At 32.8% G+C, this 19,707-nt stretch overlaps 1 protein-coding gene and 1 pseudogene across 1 annotated transcript; one reads left to right on the top strand and one right to left on the bottom strand.

The window, feature by feature from the left end:
* Positions 1 to 722: 722 nt before the first annotated feature.
* On the top strand, positions 723 to 1,315 carry LOC120121722 (annotated as a pseudogene).
* Positions 1,316 to 7,408: 6,093 nt separating this feature from the next.
* LOC120121721 (high affinity nitrate transporter 2.7-like) lies at positions 7,409 to 8,961 on the bottom strand. Its single transcript, XM_039141025.1, has 2 exons — positions 7,859 to 8,961; positions 7,409 to 7,697 (listed from the first exon to the last, which is right to left on the bottom strand). The coding sequence occupies exons 1-2, from the start codon at positions 8,959 to 8,961 to the stop codon at positions 7,409 to 7,411; spliced, it is 1,392 nt and encodes a 463-aa protein (XP_038996956.1).
* Between the last annotated feature and the right edge of the window lie 10,746 nt (positions 8,962 to 19,707).

Here is a 19,707-nt window from a genome sequence, read left to right as displayed (position 1 = left end):
CCTGCTCAATTTGTCTTAAATGGCAATCTTACATAAATATTAACATTAACGGCGGATGGATCTGGTGTTATTACCAAGTACATGAAGTTGGGTTTTTTTTATGGCACAGAAGACTCTAACTTGGGGGAATTAGTGAAATTGAATCAATAGGATTATCCGTGTCAATTTCAAAACTGTTAATACGTGTAGATTAATAAATTGGTCTCTTTGTTACATAAATGTGGGATTCAATCAGATATAAAATATTTATTTAATCAATCGTGAGAGATACTTTTTAACATTATGTTTAAAGATAAATCAGGTTTTTTTGTTTTTGTAGGGGAGAAGTTTAGCTCAAGGGATTGACAATGGTTATGAATGAGAGGAAGCATTTGACACTGAAATGTTGATTTGAAAAAAGCATTTAATTGGGATTTTCCTTTTGTAAGTTCCAAAAGTGTTGCAGAGGTTTTGTTACCGGATAAAGGTTTGCATTGTCTATCCTTCATTTTCAGTCAAAACCTAAACAATTCTAATTAGAAAAAGATTAAAGCTTAAGTTAATTTATTCCGAAGCCAAGTTAGGCAGCAAGTGTATTAGTAATCTAGAATCTAGAAAGAAGTTTAGGCAAAACTCACATGCTCCCACCCCCAGAAAGCACCACTCAACACTTGGGCCATATCAATGTGGCAATTTGAATTGGATTCTCTTTTGGTTTTTAAGTTGGAGGCACAGGAATCACAATGCAACTTGTTCCCCATGCAGAGCCTCAGCTCACCATCTCATCCCCTACGTGTCTTCTCATTAAACTTCTCCTTTCCTCCATAAACCATCTCCGTATTGCCCCATTCCTCTCCATCTCATCTTTCACTCTCTCTTTCAAGCTCACCCACAGTACCGTTACGACAATGGGAAGAACTATCACAGTAGTGGACCGTCCACTTCCCAAGTTCTATGGGTCCTCACACTTCTCCCCGTCAGTGGCACACTGCTTGCGTTGTCGGGGTTAACACTGGCGGGTACCGTCATCGGGTAATTACTAGCGACACCGGTCTTCCTTATCTTCAGCCCGATTCTGGTGCCGGCCATCATAGCCATTTCGATGGGCGTGATGGGGTTCTTGTCGTCGGGGGCATTCGGGTTGACAGGGTTGTCGTCGTTGAATTACGTGTTGAACCGGCTGAGGTACGCGACGGGGACGGAGCAGATGGACTTGGAGGAGGCAAGGAGGAGGATGCAGGAGATGGCAGGGTATGTGGGTGCAAAGACAAAGGAAGTGGGGCAGAAGATCGAGAGCAAGGCTCATGAGGTACAAGTTACAACTGCCAGGACTTGAAGTTGATGCTGGTAATTAGGGTTTGTTTGTTTGTGTGGTTGTGTTTTGAGTGATGAATGTATTCTATATAATTATGTTGCGATTTTACTGTTTTTGTGTTCAATTCCATTTATGTATGTGTTTTTAAATCTAATATTTTCGGTAGTTATGCTATACGACAGCTAAGAAAATATGTCATACCGGAAATGTTAATATTTTTTTTAATATTTCTGGTAAAACGTTAATTAAAACACATTTTATGTAACGACCAATATTATCATTTCCAGTAGAAAAAAATAATATTTTAGGAAGAGTTTTACCGGAAATGTTAAACATTTTAGGTAGCGTCCAATATTAATATTTTCGGTAGAAAAATAATGTTTTAGGTAACACTTTATCGAAAATGTTAAAAATATATTAACATTCTTTATAGCACATTTTCTTAATCAGCGTAACTTAAACATCCCCAATCATTTCATTTAACCTATCACAAATATATTTGAATATACTCGAATGTTTTTGTTGGAAAGAACACAATTAATTATAAGATACTTTATGTTATGCCCTTTCACCTTTGAAATAATTCATCAATACAAATCACTAGAATACTGGACATACCAAGAGAGTTTTTGTGTTATGTGCTTTGTGTTCTTTCGTCTTTATACAATAGCACGAACAAACTAAATGGCCTTAGTGGTAAATGGTACATTTTCTAAAGAATTGATACAAAAATAAAACTGCTCAAACTATAGCACGAACAAGTATAAGGGTATAGCATGGTCTTCGTGGTAAAAGAATTATTGTTATCTTTTGTGGTAAAGGAATTATTATTATTCTTTGATTACCCATATTCGAATACTATAAATGTCAGGTGGTAAAAGAATTGTTGTTATCTTTGAGCAGAAAACTGCTTAAACTATATATTTTTCAATAAACTACACATTTAGTATCAAAGTTTTACTTTTGATACGTTTTGGCATTTAAAATTTTAATTTTAAAAAAAATTATACCTAACGTTTAGTTTTTGTTTCATTTTAGTACCCGTCGTCAAAATCTTAACGACATAGTTGATGTGGTAGAACGTAATAATTTGGTATGTGCTAGTACCTTAAACTTTAAAAAAAATTCAAAACTTAATTTAAAAATTTAAACAGTGATACTAAAATGAAATAAAAACTAAATTTTAGGTATAATTTTAAAAAATTAAATACTAAAACAAACTAAATTTAATAATTTAAATACTAAACACATAATTTACACTAACTTAAATTGGATCGATTCAAAACTTATCGATTTCAAATAAAAATTAATTTTTTATATTTTCTTATTTAACCGAAGAAATACGATAAAGATATACGTGTGTGTTTTTCTCGTACTTCTCTTTTACCTTCAATAATTTAATACGAATTAAGGGCAATAAATAATAATCAAATAAAGGCTTCCAAAATCCAAATATATTTTCAATTTTTTATTTCTATCACAGTACTATAAAATCACAAAGTAGAATCATTTTCCCCTTCATTACAGCATAAATAATTAGGGAATGAGTTTCTGATACTGCATGCATACACACATAAATGAATATTATATGATTCTTAAATTATCTGTAACTCAAATATTTAAACGATTGACTATTGCATGTTTAAATACTGTTAAACCTACAGGTCTTAGGACTTTGTAATTAGAGACAAAACCATACAACATTTTTGGGTGTAAAACTTGAATTGTAAATTTTATGGGTTTCAAGATTAAATTACAATTTTATTATTAAAAAATGTAAATTATAATTTTATCATGAACTAACTTATAATTATTAATTTAAAGAGACTAAAACATGATTATATTATTTAAAAAGTTTATGGTCCCTACGACTATATAAGGGTCTGTTTGATTTTAAAACTATTTTTATTTTATTTTAAAAAATAATTTTTGTTTTCCATTTTTTAAATTAAAAAAATGATTTGATTAATATAAATAAAAACATGAATTCGAAAATAAAATAGTAAAAATATATTTGATATCTAATTTTTTAAAATACAAATAACAAATGACTACTAAATAATTAAATTAAAATATAATTATTAAAAAATTCATCACATAAATTAACACGTGAGTTATACAAATATTGGACATCAATTAAATTTAAAAAATACATAAAAATATTGTTGTAAGCAAGAACACACAAAAATATATTTAAAATAAAAAATATGTTTATGATATTTAAGGTCCTCAAACTTTTGGGGAAAACTAATGTACTCTTGAACTTTTCTTGGATTAAATGTGACTTTTAAACTGAGACAAAAATCTATCTAATTTTTTAACCAATAGATTGAAACGCTGCTTACATGACAATTCACAAAACTTACATGACAATTTATAATATTAATGTGATATTTCATGATGTTGTTATGGCAGTACATTATTAAAGATGATGTGGTAGATAAACTTAATTGGTTTTTTTTACTAAGTTTGAGGATTTATTTGTTACTATTTATTTTTTAGAAAAATTAAAATATTATTTTAATTTAAAATATAAATATAAAAAAATTATTAAGATATTTAATATATTAAATATAAAAATATTATAAAATTAAATTATTAAAAAAATAGTTTAAGGACCACATTGAGTATAAAAAAAGTTCAAAAACCATATTGATTTTTTGTAAAAGTTTGATTATTTTAGATGCCATTAAATTAACTCATTGTTGTTAGGATGATTTAAACATGTATAAATTAAATTAAAAATCTTGATTTCATGTTTTTATGTTCTCTAATTTTAAAACAATTTTAATGAAAATACTGAAAACATCTTTTTTATGTTTTCATATTTTTCACTTACTTTTTTTATTATTTAGAAATCGTTTTTTAATTTCACAAAAAAAATATGTTATCTTCAACGTTTTCAATTTTCTAAGAAAATAAAAATAGTCTATATTTTCTAGAATAAAACGGACCATAAGTCTCTTAATTTCTCATTTAATTAAAACAACATCAATATTATTTGAATTACAATTCAATAAAAATATGATAAATATCAAATAAAGATAAAAGATTAGACTTAAATTTATTGAAAATCATATTTCTTAAATATAGGTTAAACATATATTACCTTATACTTATTTCAGATTAATAAAAAAATATAAGTTAAACACTTACACTTCGAAAAAATAATAAATTTAAGATCAAAATAAAAAGATTAAACTTATAATTTCATATATTCAAAATCAAAATAGGTTAAAATGTAATTTTATCATATATTATTTTTTAATTTAACGATTTTAAAAATTAAATTATAATTCCATCATTTTAAAAGATTGAAATACAATTTTATAGTGTATTAACTTATAATTATTAATTAAAAATTAAATATAATTACATTATTTTAAGAAAGATCACGGCCGTACAATCATGGAAGTTTCTTAACTTAGCCTTTACTTACAACAACATCAATACTATTTGAATTAAAACTCGATAAAAATATAATAAAGATAAAAAAAAGTTAAACTTAAATTTATTAAAAATCATCTTTTGCGCTTCCTCTAAAACAAATTTGGTAATTTAAATTGGTATTTCTCTTCATATGATTTTTATAATTTTTTTTATATTTTCTACTATTTTTAATTGTTTAATATTTTTCTTTCATTTTCACTATTATTTATTCTTTAATATTTTATGATTTTTGATAAATTATATTTTTTGAATTACATCTTATTATTTTATTAGTTTTGTAAACTTAATATTTTTTTGATAAATTTAGGGTAAATATAAGATAATATATGTTCAAATATTTTCAATCCTTTGACAATAAACACTAATATCCCCGTACTAACAAGTCCCCTAATCACTAGGGTCATTTGGTTCATACATAAACTTACATTTTTTTAATTATTTTTATATATTTTAATAATTTTTATAATTTTAAAAAAATTATTTTATGTTTTATTTATAATATTCAATATTTTTTTCAATATTTAATACGTGACATTTTTTAAAATGCACTAATGCCACCATCTCATTAGTTCAATTTTCAATTAATAATCAAAATTGATTAACTAACGAAATCAAAATCGAAAAAGATCAATTAATTTTTTTAGTAGATGCATTTTGATTTATAAAAATGCAATTAAAAACAATATTTTTAAATAAATATTCACTTAATTTTTATTTTTCATTAACATCTTTTTCAAGCAATAGCAATCATCGTTTTGTCAAATGAGGAAATTTTAAAATAAAGGACAAACATACATTAGAATACTGGGGGAAGAGTCAAAAGTGTTTTTCTTTTTAAATAATTTTTGCTAACAAATGCCTTTCAATACCTTTTAAAGCTATTTAATATATTTTATGATAACAATTTTACTTAACATTTGAAATTGGGTAAAAATATTACTATATTAATAATGTTGATAATCTTCCTTGGCATTTTTTGGTCAGTATATATTTATTTATTTTTAAAAAATAAAATAATTAATAACTCTTTGAACATTCAACTAATCCATTATTGACACTCACATGCCACAAATGTAGCTTTGTATTTGATATTTTGTTTTCATTTAATTTAAAATAAGAAATAAAAAATCAATAATTTTGTTATCCAAAACCTGGCTTGTATAAAGGACTTATTGAAGCCTCAAAGAAGCGAAGTTAGGCCAATGTAAGAGTTGGGCTCAAGTGTCCTATAACCCAAAATATTCGAATTCGATGCGGCGTCCTTGGCTCCTTTCTCATACTGAGAGAATCCAATCTCATGCAAAGTAAGCTTTAAACAAACTTACTTTTTGCTAAAACTGTTAGATTGTTTAATAATGAGTTTCAAAGTTAGGCCAATGTATGAGTATTGCTTCAGTTTTTTCTCTGATTGCTTTCCATCACCGTTTCATTGCTTGTTGTAATGTTCGTCGGTGATTCCTAAAGTACAACAGTCGATTGTCCCTAGAGCTAATAATTCAAGAGTTTTGTTGATCTAAGTTGATGACCCTTTCTTATTTTTCAGTTGATTTTTTGCGGTTGACCTAAGAAGGTGTGGCTTGAGTTTGATACGTGTAAGGTGGTGATATTATTTTTTCACAAGTACTACGACTGTTTATCCAAATGCCTCGGTGAACTTTTGTAAGTCTTGGTTATTCGTTTTCTGCCTTTGGAGTTGTATTGAGTAAGCATTCTTAGAATTAATTAATAGCAGGAATCTGGCGTTCATTTTTATTGTGGTGAATCAAAGGTAGACCTAACCTAAAATTAGTGAAGAGAGGAATAAAGAAAAGGATTATGGTAGGGAAGAAGTAGGATGTGAAATTTAGATTTTGACCTAAGTATTTAATAAATTATTTTTTGAGAAAAATGCAATAGATTATTATTTTTAATCAAGATTTGATTGATTGAGTGTGTGAGTTTTAAAATTAAAGTTATTATTATATTAGAACGTATCACTATTTTTATTATTTTTAACACGGAATAAAAAACAAATTTAAATATAACATTATATCTTGTTTTAAAAAATAATTTGATAATTAAAATAAAATTTTAAAAGTATATGAAGTTTTAAAAAGATAATTTATCTTGATTTTAACAATTAACTTTATGCAACCAATTAATTTTATTAAGCTAACAGTACAGAATAATTAATTCATATAAAATTATACAGTTAATTTTAGTTTTTAAAAATAAATATAATATATAATCTAATAATATTATTTTATAATTTAACTTAAATAATATATTTTACTTTAAATTTTTTAAATAATATATTAAACATATATTTTTTTAAATAATATGTTTTTTAAGTAACATTATTATTTTTAATTTACTCTCAAAATAGTGAAAAAAATTCTAAAATAATTATATGCTAATTTGAAAAATAAAAACTAACCATTCAAAATTTTAATATCAAAATGTAAGATTATATATTTATCAACGGATCAAGACATTACACATCTAATTTTTATTATTAACTATTTAATGTTTTAAATATTAAATCTTAAAATTTATATATTTTTATTTCAGTTCTATCTATAATCTCCCCATTTCCAATGCTTTCATTTCTTAAACCATTTGTTGGTTCCACTTCAATTTACAAAATGAAAACAAAGATATAGTGATCGACAATTATCCTTTACATTAGTCATTGGCCATTGCCATTGCCATTGCTTCTATGTCTGGAACCAGAAGACGATAATGTTGTTCATGAGTTGGAACTTGATGCAAGAAATGAGGAGCGCAAAACATGCCTCCCCACCGAGGAAAGTAGATTAAGGTGATGGGAAGTGAGCAAACGATCATCATAAGCCCCATTATGGAAATGCCTGTTTGAGTCGAAAATTTATCCCCCGAAAACAACAGCGTTTGTGTCACAACTGCCCCCAGTGTCCCTCCACTCCCCGTCATCCCCGATATCACTCCCAGTGACCTGCAAAAACATCCTCAACTCCAATTTCAGTTGATTTTTGGACATGAGTAATATGTTTTCAAAACTACTGTTTTAATCGTATTTAAGAACCGGCACAGAGGACCAACTTATAAAATTTAACAACTTAAAACACATTCTCGTCAATTCATCTCTGATCGTACCTTTTGGAAACGAAAGGAACAATGCCAAACGTGAGTCCGGAAGAAGCTTGAACGAACACAGAGAATACACACATCAAGGCAATGGAACCACCTAACGAGTCAACTCGTCCCATCGAAACACAAAGCAAACCCGCCACCGTCTGGACCACCCACAAACCCCAAAGCCTGCCTCTGATCCCGAACCACTTTGCCATCCAATCCGAAACCACCCCGCCCATCGGCCGAGCGAAAATGTTCGTCAACCCGAAGCAAGCCGCTATCGTTCCGGCAACCTCTAAATTCACTCCAAATATATAGTAAAAATACTGAGCAATGATATTATCCATTGTCATCTCCACCCCAAAAGAGAAAGCGTATATTAAGCCTAATATCCACCCTCTATAGTTCATCAATCCACTAAAAAGAACTTCCAGAAAACTCTCATTTGGCTTGCTGGAAACCTTTTTCGAATTCTCATGGTTCTCACGTGGGAGTTCTTGGCCGTAAACTAAGACCAGTACCGCTGTTATAGCTTGGAAAGTCGCCGGAACGACGAAAACGACCCGCCATGCGGTGTTTTCCGGCACGTTAAAGGATTTCACGAGGGAAAACAAGAGGGGCATGATTAACTGAGCAACGCCGGCTCCCATGCTAGCCCAACTGGCAGCGAAACCGTTGGCGAGACCGACGACTGAGGTGGAGAACTTTGAGCTCATCCAGAACTGGTTGGCCACGAAGTTTCCTAAACAAAAACCGACGAGGAACCGTACCAGGATGAAAGAAGTTGGTGATGAAATGAAAGCGGTGGCTAAAACAATAGGAGCAATAAGGAGGGAGAGAGTGGCGGAAGCGACACGTGGGCCGACGAGGTCGCAAACGGGTCCCATGGCTAGGCGGGAGAAGATGGAGCTGACGAAAGCTGCTGTACCGGCAGCGTCGACGTCGGCGGCGGAGAGATTCAGGTTTCGGCGGATGACTGGAATAAGGGGAGGGATTGAAAAGGTTGAAAAGAAACAAGAGAACAACGACAGCCATGCGAGGTGGAAGGCAAGCATGTGAGGCGGTGAAGTGGAGAAAGGGTGAAATTCAGTGGTTCTGTTGTTTCTTGGAGAAGAAGGTTCCATTGAAGGAGCTTCTGGTGTATCCAGAGTTCGATATCAACGCCTCAAAGTCTTACAGTTTTTAACGTCGAGGAAAGGAAATTAGGATCATCATTGAATTTAAATTTATAGTTGTTTTTAGTATTATGGTCTAATTGAGATTCTCTTGCCTAAACGACAATGAACAAGTTTATCAGCTCATTGTTTTTCTTATTCGTTATATAAACACATTGATATTGTGTTCTTTTCAAATTTTGTTTCTTTTTGTCCAGTTTTTTAAAATATAATAAAATAATATTTATCATAAATCTTACTCTATTCTTGACGATTTTTAATAATGTATCGAATGAATATAAGATATTAGTATGTATGCTTTAGTAAAATTTTCAATTATGTGATAATGATGGTTCATATATTTATGTAAATATGATATTTGAATTTAAAATTTTAAGAGATAATTTCTTGATAACAAAAGTTACTTAATTATTATAGATTTGTTAGAATTTTAAATAAGTTAATTATTACAGATATGTTAAAATTTTAAATACAAATGCAGTAATATACTTTTATTTCTTTATTTCGAATATAATATGATCTAATATCACATGTGCCCCCAAAAAGTAATTTATGTTTTTGCAAATTAATTTCGTTATTTCGTACGGTGGATATATAACGCTTCGAAAAGACATGTGGTGTGCATCAATTTCAGGCTAAAAGTAAAAGACAGTGACAAAGTCTATTTTGATTTCAGGGAAGCAGACAATACTGTTGAATTCGTTCGATTTCCCGTCTAAATGATGAACAATGCATTAGTACTTTCGAAGTTACGATTTCAATATCTAACTAGGATAGAGTAAGAAATGTTACCGTGTGATTGTATTCTTAAAATTTTTAAAATTTATATAATTTAAATAATTTTTTTATATTTTATAGTGGTGTTTTAGTTTCATTTTTCTTTAATTTTTTAATTTTATATTCTTAAATTTTTAATATAATTTTTTAAATTTACATTTTTAACCTAAAAGCACATGTCAATTTCTTCATCAAACTACAAATTATTAAAAAATTGATATGATATAACAAAATTTGATAATTTTGAGAAACTATAAAACGATTAAAATGTGATAAAAATATAATAGATTTTATATAATAAAAATGGTTGATCTATTTCATTTATAAGTATTTTTATAATTTATATTTATATAAAATATTCAATATATTTTGGTGTAACTTAATTAAGTCACATCTATTTATTTGAAAATATACTTAGAAGTATGTTATATACTATTAAGTATTTATATATTATTAAGGGTTAAAACATTATCTTCGTCGAATAATTACATCTGTGCATATCCAAAACGAACGCAGTCAAACATCACAATCATTACGTCAAGCTATACACAATTCCCACAGCCACCTTGTGAACCAACATCAATGCCATTATAGGATGATGCCTCGGAGACTCTTTGGTTGGTTATAAGAGACTTTATTGAGATTTTATTTTCTACTAAATAGAAGGGGTTCAGAACATAATGTATGACAAATGGATGGCTTTTGTGTTGCTCTTTTGGATTGCGAGCTAGAGGATATTGGATACAGTGGAACTTGGTACACTTGGAAGCGAGTGCAGAGAGTGGAAACTAATATTCAGGAGCGATTCGACAGAGGTTTGTCCAATTCAGGATGGTGGGATCTTTTTCACTTTTCTCATTATCGCATTTGGCACACTCTATGTCTGATCATTCTCCTTTACTTTTGAACACTATGCCGTCAACTAATCAGAGTAAATAGTGGCATTTTTGTTTTGAGGCTTCTTGGCTACTGGGAGATTCTTGTGAGTCGGAAGTTCGCAAGCCTTGGGAGTTATCCTTTGGGTCAGTTCTTGATCAATTCGGTGTTGTTCGGGAGGGTCTTAAGATGTGGTTCAAACAAATTAGGAAGGATAAGGGACTGACGGAGGTTGATCTTAGGAAAAGACTCCGGAGTTGATAGAGATGTCCTCTGTGTTGGGGAAAAAGTTATTTCCCACACGAACGTAGTTTTAAAATTGACCTAAAATGTCAAGATTAAAACCACCAAAGGTTGCACATCGGATAAACCTGTCAAACTATTGAATATTGAAACACAATGGAAAAGAACCGAATAAAAAACAATAAAGGAGAGAACACACCAAATTTACGAGGTTCGACGAGAATATCGTCTACTCCTCGGGCACCATACCGGATGATAACTTCACTATATCGCCAATATTACAACAAATGGAACTCTTTAGAATTCCCAAAGTGGGAGAATGAAGAATACAAGAGGAAGAGAGAACTTGTTTTTTGGATGATTTCTAATGGAAATACTTAGGCCTATTTATAGTTGAGTTTCAAGAACAATATGTTCAAAGTTTGGCCACCTACCAAAGAATTTTCCAATGTGTACAAGTTAACCACCAAATATGAAATTCACATGTTCAAAATTTGGCCACCAACCAAGATGAAATTTCCAACTTGTCAACTTAATTTCTAGACAAATCTAACAAATCTCCACCTTGGCTTGAAATTACCAAGCCTACTCAACTTCTTCAACTCCCCAAATTTATAGTGCCTCTAATTGCGCTCACAAGCGCCACACACCCGAAGGTGTTCATACTTTCAGTATGTTAATCAAGTTCAAACAATGATTGAACTTGATTACTGTTACCACCTTGGTCATCATATCTGCAGGATTTTCTGATGTCGCAATTTTCTGAAGTAGAATCTTTCATTCTTCAAAGATCTCCCGCACAAAGTGATACCTCACGTCGATATGCTTAGTCCTTGAATGGTAGACTTGATTTTTCGCTAAGTGAATAGCGCTCTGACTGTCACAATAGAGACTAATGTGACTTTGAACAACTCCCAAGTCTTCCATCAAACCGTTAAGCCAAATTGCTTCCTTTACAGCCTCTGAAACTGCCATGTATTCTGCCTCTGTAGTAGACAAGGCCACCGTAGATTGCAATGTAGACTTCCAACTTACTGGGGCTTTAGCAAGAGTAAATTAAATACCCAGTAGTTGATCGACGCTTATCCAAATCACCAGCATAATCGGAATCAACATATCCAACCATACACTGACCAAGTGCTTCATCCTGTTCAAAAACTAAACCAACATCCACGGTTTTTTGGAGATACCGTATAATCCATTTGACAGCTTGCCAATGTCATTCTCCAGGATCATGCATGTACCTACTCACAACTCCAACTGCTTGTGAAATGTCAGGACGCGTACACACCATTGCATACATCAAGCTCCCAACTGCATTAACATATGAAACTTTTGCTATATACACTCGTTCTTCGTTAGTTTTAGGAGATAATTGAGAACTAAGTTTCAAATGAGAAGCCAATGGGATACTTACATGTTTGGTATTTTCATTCATGCAAAAACATTGTAATACCTTTCTCAGATACTGCTTCTGTGTTAAACAAAGCTTCCCTCTCTTTCTATCTCTGCTTATCTCCATACCAAGAATCTTCTTGGCCTCACCTAGATCTTTCATCTCAAACTCTTGATTCAACTGAGCCTTTAATTTGTCTATCTCCTTTGACTCTTCAAGCGATCAACATATCGTCAACGTACAAGAGAAAATAAATGAAAGATCCATCTTTGAGCTTTTGCAAATACACACAATGATCATATTTGCTTCTAGTATACTTTTGCCTCCTCATAAAGCTATCAAATCGCTTGTACCACTGCCTCGGAGATTGCTTCAATCCATATAGCGATTTGTTCAGCTTACAAACCCATTTCTCACGACCACCATCTTTGTATCCTTCTGGCTGTGTCATATAGATCTCCTCTTCTAAATCACCGTGCAAGAAAGCCGTCTTTACATCAAGTTGAGCTAGCTCTTAAATTCAACTGTGCTACCAAGGCCAACAATATTCTAATGGAGGAATGCTTCACAACAGGGGAAAATACTTCATTGTAGTCGATTCCCTCCTTTTGAGCGTAGCCTTTAGCTACCAACCGTGCCTTGTAGCGAACATCTTTCTTGTTATGAGATCCATCTTTCTTTACAAATACCCACTTGCATCCAATGGCTCTTTTACCTTTCGGTAATTGTGCCAGTTTCCAAGTGTCGTTTTTTTGGAGAGATTGCATTTCTTCATCCATGACACTTTTCCACTTATCACTTTCCAAGCTTTGTATTGCTTCTTGGTAAGTGATAGGGATATCATCATCAACAACTGGAAGAGTATAGGCCACCATATCAACAAATCAAGCAGGTCTACGAATTTCTCTCCTTGACCTTGTAACTGCAAGTGTTTCTGGTGTCTCCAATGGTTCTTGGGTTTGAACCTCTTCATCTTTTGATTCTTCTATTGGAGTTGAAGAATCAGCTGCATCAACTTCGGGGATCATCATCTGCTGAAACTCTACCTGTTTTGGAGTATGCTCCACCTGCTGCGGAGTACTATTTGTCTGGAGAGCTTCACTTGTTACCTTCTTTACTAGGGCATATTCATCAAAGGTAACATCTCTGCTACAAATTATCTTCTTGGTGTCTAAACACCAAAGGCGGAATCCCTTCACTCCATGGGTGATTCCCATAAAGAGAGCTTTCTTTGCTCTCGGATCAAGCTTGGATTTCTTCACATGATAATAAGCAGTGGATCCAAATACATGTAAGGAATCATAATCAGTAGCAGGTTTTCCAGACCATACCTCCAATGGTGTTTTTCCTCCTATCGTTGATGACGGCAGACGATTAATGAGATGACCAGCATATGTCACAGCCTCAGCCCAAAATGCCTTGCCTAACCCAGCATTAGACAACATACATCGAACTTTCTCTAATAGTGTTCGATTCATACGCTCTGCCACCCCATTCTGTTGTGGTGTATGTCTAACAGTGAAGTGTCGAACAATACCATACTCATGGAAAACGTCAAAGAATGGGTCACTTTTATATTCCCCTCCATTGTCCGTCCTAAGACGTTTGATCTTTCTACCAGTCTGGTTCTCGATCATATTTTTCCATTTCAGGAAAATTTGAAGCACTTCATCTTTAGACTTCATCGGATACACCCAAACTCTTCTGGAAAAGTCATCTACAAAAGTTACAAAATAATGGTTTCCTCCCAAAGACGATGTCTTTGAAGGACCCCATACATCTGAGTGAATATAATCTACAATACCTTTTGTATTATGTATAGTGGTGCCAAACTTCACTCTCTTCTGCTTTCCCAGAACACAATGCTCGCAAAATTTCAATTTGTAAGCCTTTGTACCTTTCAACAATCCTTTCTTTGCCAGAATTTGCAAGGATTTCTCTCCAGCATGTCCCAACCGCATATGCCACAACTGGGTTGCGTCCAAATCATCACCTCCGGAAGCTGCTGCAACTGCTCCAATAATTTTACTACCTTGGTAGTAATACAAATTATTTTTCTGATGCCCTTCATCATCACAAGTGCGCCATATGTGACTTTTAAAACTCCATCTCTCATAGTGACTACTGAGCCTTTGGATTCTAAGGCTCCCAACGAGATAAGATTTTTCTTTAAACTGGGCACGTATCGGACATCTGTCAGAACTCTGTTTGATCCATCTTGATTCTTCAATCGAATTGAATCTATCCCAACAGTTTTACAGGCATTGTCATTGCCCATATAAACAACTCCTGCATTTAGTTCCACTAAATCGGAGAACCACTCCCGATTAGGGGACATATGATAGGTGCAACCCGAATCTAATATCCACTCATCGGAATGGAATGTTGTTGATGAAGCAACCAATGATATGTCAGAGTCATGTGCATCATGCTCTGCAACATATGCATCTGGAGCAGATTTTCCTTTCTTCATCAGCTTCGTACAATATTTCTTCCAATGGCCTTTCTCATGACAAAAGGCACATTCATCTTTTCCCAGTCTGGACTTCGACTTTGATCTCCCTTTCCACTTTGGCTTTTGACTTTTCGAGCGACCTCTTGCCACCATGGCCTCTGCTGCTTCATACTTGCTCTCTTTCTTGGTTTTCTTCCTGAGTTCATAACTATACAAAGCAGCAGTTACATCTTTAAGGGTAACATTATCCTTACCATGAAGTAACGTTGTCTCAAGGTGCTCAAATTCATCTGGAAGAGATGACAACAACATCAAAGCCAAATCTTCATCTTTGAAGGTTTCATCATGCCCAATAAGTCTTCTACTAGCTCATTGAACGCAGTGATGTGTTCATTCATACTGGTGCCTGGTTGATAATCAAATCTGAACAATCTTTTCTTCATGTGGAGACGATTCTGAGAGCTTTTCTTCAGAAATTTTTCCTCCAAAGCTTTCTACATCTTACTTGCAGAAGTCTCGTTCTTGTAGCCATACTTCTGCTCCCTGGAAAGACAAGATCGAATCGTGCTGCACGCCAAACGATTGATTATTCCCCATTCTTTCTCCTCCATATATTCGAGCTTTTCTTCCTCAATGGCGATGTCTAGACCTTGTTGGAATAAAGCGTCTAACACCTCGCCTTGCCACATGCCAAAATGACCGGATCCATCGAACAACTCCACTGAGAAATTTGCATTTGACATCACCCTCCTCACCGGTCCAGATGAAGAGCTTGATGTCTCAACTGATCCGTATTTTGGCATTTTAATTCTAACGAACAATATTCAATATCACGAACTGTATCTTTTCAGCAACGCAACCAACAAGATAACCTCAACCGAAGCTCTGATACCAATTGTTGGGGAAAACGGGTTATTTCCCACAAGAACGTAGTTTTAAAATTGACCTAAAATGTCAAGATTAAAACCAGCAAAGGTTGCACAGTGGATAAACCTGTCAAACTATTGAATATTGAAACACAATGGAAAAGAACCGAATAAAAAATAATAAAGGAGAGAACACACCAAATTTACGAGGTTCGACGAGAATATCGTCTACTCCTCGGGCACCACACCAGATGATAACTTCACTATATCGCCAATATTACAACAAATAGAATTCTTTAGAATTCCCAAAGTGGGAGAATGAAGAATACAAGAGGAAGAGAGAACTTGTTTTTTGGATGATTTCTAATGGAAATACTTAGGCCTATTTATAGTTGAGTTTCAAGAACAATATATTCAAAGTTTGGCCAACTACCAAAGAATTTTCCAATGTGTACAAGTTAGCCACCAAATATGAAATTCACATGTTCAAAATTTGGCCACCAACCAAGATGAAATTTCCAACTTGTCAACTTAATTTCTAGACAAATCTAACACTCTGCGACCAATGTGTTGGATGAAATCACGGATGTCAAACTCCACCTGAATTCGGAAATGAATAAATTTTAGTTTTAATGGGAGCAACGTGCATGTGCAAATTGGATTCTGAATGGGGACAACAACACCTCTTTCTTTCATCGTTTTGCTACACAGCGTTGACATCGAAACAAAATTCACACCTTGGAGAATGATTTGGGAGTGCACTTAAATGAAGAAAAGGATATTGAGGCGTATGGGAGGGGTTACTTTCAAAACTTGTTCACATCGGATGATGGAAATATTGACAGCTGTATTCTTGATGGTATCTCTTCATCTCAGAGTTCACTTTTGATGATGTCACAAGAACCGTAAAGAAAATGGGGCCATTAAAAGCAGCGGGTGCTGATGGGTTAGGAGCGATATTTTATCAGCGGTTTTTGCACATTATAGGTCGAGAGGTGGCAGAGTTTTACATTGGCTTGATTCATGGTCACTATGATATAGGGGATGTGAATGCAACCCATATTGTTCTAAATTCCAAAGGCTCAGTCTCCTTCGTCTCTTAATCAGTACAAATCGATAAGCCTTTGTAACGTCCTATTCAAGATTGTCTCAAAGATGTTTGTCAAACATGATGAGGAGTTTCTTGGATGTGTGTATTGATGAGGCTTAGAGTGCTTTCATACCGGGGCGACAAATCACCTACAATGTTATATCTGCATATGAGATACTTTATTCCTTTATGAATAGACGTCAAGGGAAGAAGGGTTTTTTTCCTTAAAACTAGACATAAAGTAAAGCGTGTGATAGAGTGGAATGGTCGTTTGGGTGGGCCGTCATGAATCGAATGGGTTTTTTAACTGAGTTGACTTCGATTCTAAAGAGAGTCATATACTCCGTATCATACTCGATCATTATTAATGGCGTATTGGGTGATGCAAAATGATTTAAACAAACATTAAAGCTTAGTACCAAAATAAAACCCTAAAAGTTTAACAACACATCCCAAATGTACTTTGTTACTTTCCTATCTCAACGAATAACAAGAGTATAAATATGATAAGATCTTCTTGATCGCTGTTGCTACATGACAAAGCTCTCCAAGCTGCTGTAGCACTCTTTGACGATGGTCTAAGCAACCATGGCTGAATAAAGATAAAATACGAGGAGAAATAATTGGAGAGAAAAGTTCATTTTTCAATGATGCTGATACCCCTCATATTTATAGGCTAGGAAATTTAGCCCTTAACCAATAATATTTTCCACTTTTCAAGTGATTTCCAACCATTAGACAGCTACCCACCAGCTGTCCATTCTAGAAAATTCCTAAAATTTATGACTCATCAGTTGCTGCAGGCTCAACACAACATTATCTGCAGCTTTAAGTAATGCCACAACATTAGTGTATCAGTTTCCAACAATAAAATCAAAATAGGTCCAAAGTTTCTCAACTAACTCCCAAGATACAAAAACATGTACAAAAGATCCTAATACGTTCCTAATAATGCTTAAGTTCAAGTTTATCCTAGGTGAAAAAAATCCTAAAAGATAACTCTTTTGGAGAGTTATAACACCCCAAGCCTAAGTGTTTGCTTGTTGTTGAACTATATTTTAATATAACAATTAAGGCAAAATGCTTTTGGACTTGAATTGAATTTATTCAAAGTTTTCAAAGTTTCCAAAAATAATTCAAAGTCCTTAAAGTTTGGAATTGAGCACAAAACGTTTTTCTGGACAAGTAGTACCGATATTGTTCTTACAGTATCGATACCTAATGAACAATATCGATACTGTTCATATGGTACTGGTACCAAAGGTAAGGGAAGTATCGATACTCACTCGGTAGTATCGATACTACCAGCATTGCTCAAATTCCAAATGCAAAAATAGTACCGATACCCAAAGGGGTACTGATACTACTTTGCATAGTAGTATCGATACCATGAGCATAGCATCGATACCATGAGCATAGTATCGATACCATCAGGCCCCAACGGGTAGTAACAGCTAGTTTATTTAAAAATAACAAAGGTAGAACCGATACTCCCTTTAGGAGTATCGATACCCTCTGAACTGGGCAGTTTTATTTTGCACGAAAATTGATCTCCAACGGCTAGAAACGGCCACAACAACATTCCAACATATAAATACAAGTTGAGGACACTTGAAGAAGGGTTAGAACATCTATCCAAGCAATCAAACACAAGAGAAGAACTTTTCACTCTTTATTCCAATTCTCTTATAAACATTGTGTTCTTGTAAGTTAAATTTTGTAAACACCTACCTTTGAGAGGTTTATTTGTTTACTTCTTTTTATCCTTTTATAAAGGGATTTTGGTTATATCTTAGCCAATTCAAAAGATAGATATTTGTAAAGGTTATCTCTTTATCCTTGAAAAAGAAAGAACAAATTAGTGGATTTGTTAGAAAATCTTAAGTGAGGTGCTTAGGTAGTAGATGTAGACTTGGTTCAGAAGTCGAACCATTATAAATCTTTGTGTTCATTGTCTTATCTTTTACTCTCCTTACTCCCTAAACACATTTTTATCAACTCACCCCCTTTACAACACTTTCGGTTGTTCAATTGAGTCTCTTCAAATCCTTACACTTGTTCTCAAGCAACAACATGTATGAAATGCAACTATAACTAACAATAATGCCATGATAACATCATGAAATCAAGTTAGAATTTTAATTTCCTTTTTCAGCTCTCAGACTATTCTGCAAATAGTACGTACAACATTCATGTGATTTCAAATTAGGGAATGCAATGTCAACTTGTTAAAATCAGAATCCATAAAGTGTCATAGTGTGCATGTTAGGTGTATCCAATCAATACTTAACCAAATTAAAAAAAATGTTCCTACTCAGTTAATGATTTTCAATGTTGTAGCTAGAGTGCTTAATGAGTTGAGCATCTTGAACTCAACTCGATCAAAACTCGATAAAAGCTCAACTCGGGTTGACTCGATTCGAACTCGAGCTCAACTCGATACCTTAACGAGCTGAGTCGAGTAAAGTCCAACTAGACTCGGTTCGCGAGCAACTCGTTAATTTTTTTTATAACTTTTCAATAGTTATCTTAAAAAATTATTTCATTCAAAAAATTACTAATTTAATATTATGTCATAAAAAATAAAAAATTACTAATCTATTAATTTTTTTAATAAATAATTAAAATACTAAATTATTAATTAATAATTATTATTTTACTACACCAAAAAATCAAATCCTAATTATTATTTTAATGTATTTATGGATTATTATTTTGGTGTTTAGGCTTTGAATTTTGTTCATACACTCCTTTTGATAATTTATTTTGTTAAATTTATTAATTTATGTTTATATTAAGTTCTATATAGTATTATTAGATTTTATATATAGTTAAAAAATAAAATAAAATAAAAATTTGGTTAGCTTAACAAGGAACGAGACTAGTAACGAGTTTAATGAGCAACGAGTCGAGCAACAAATTTTCTTAACGAGCACGAGTCAAACAAAATTTTAATGAGCTAAAAGAAGGGTCTGATGGGGTCTCTCGAGGC

The sequence above is a fragment of the Hibiscus syriacus genome, unplaced genomic scaffold, assembly GCF_006381635.1.
Source record: "Hibiscus syriacus cultivar Baekdansim isolate YM2019G1 unplaced genomic scaffold, ASM638163v2 tig00110378_pilon, whole genome shotgun sequence".
Lineage (NCBI taxonomy): Eukaryota > Viridiplantae > Streptophyta > Magnoliopsida > Malvales > Malvaceae > Hibiscus > Hibiscus syriacus.
Note: the sequence above shows the minus strand (reverse complement) of the source record. Positions and strands in the feature narration are given on the sequence as shown.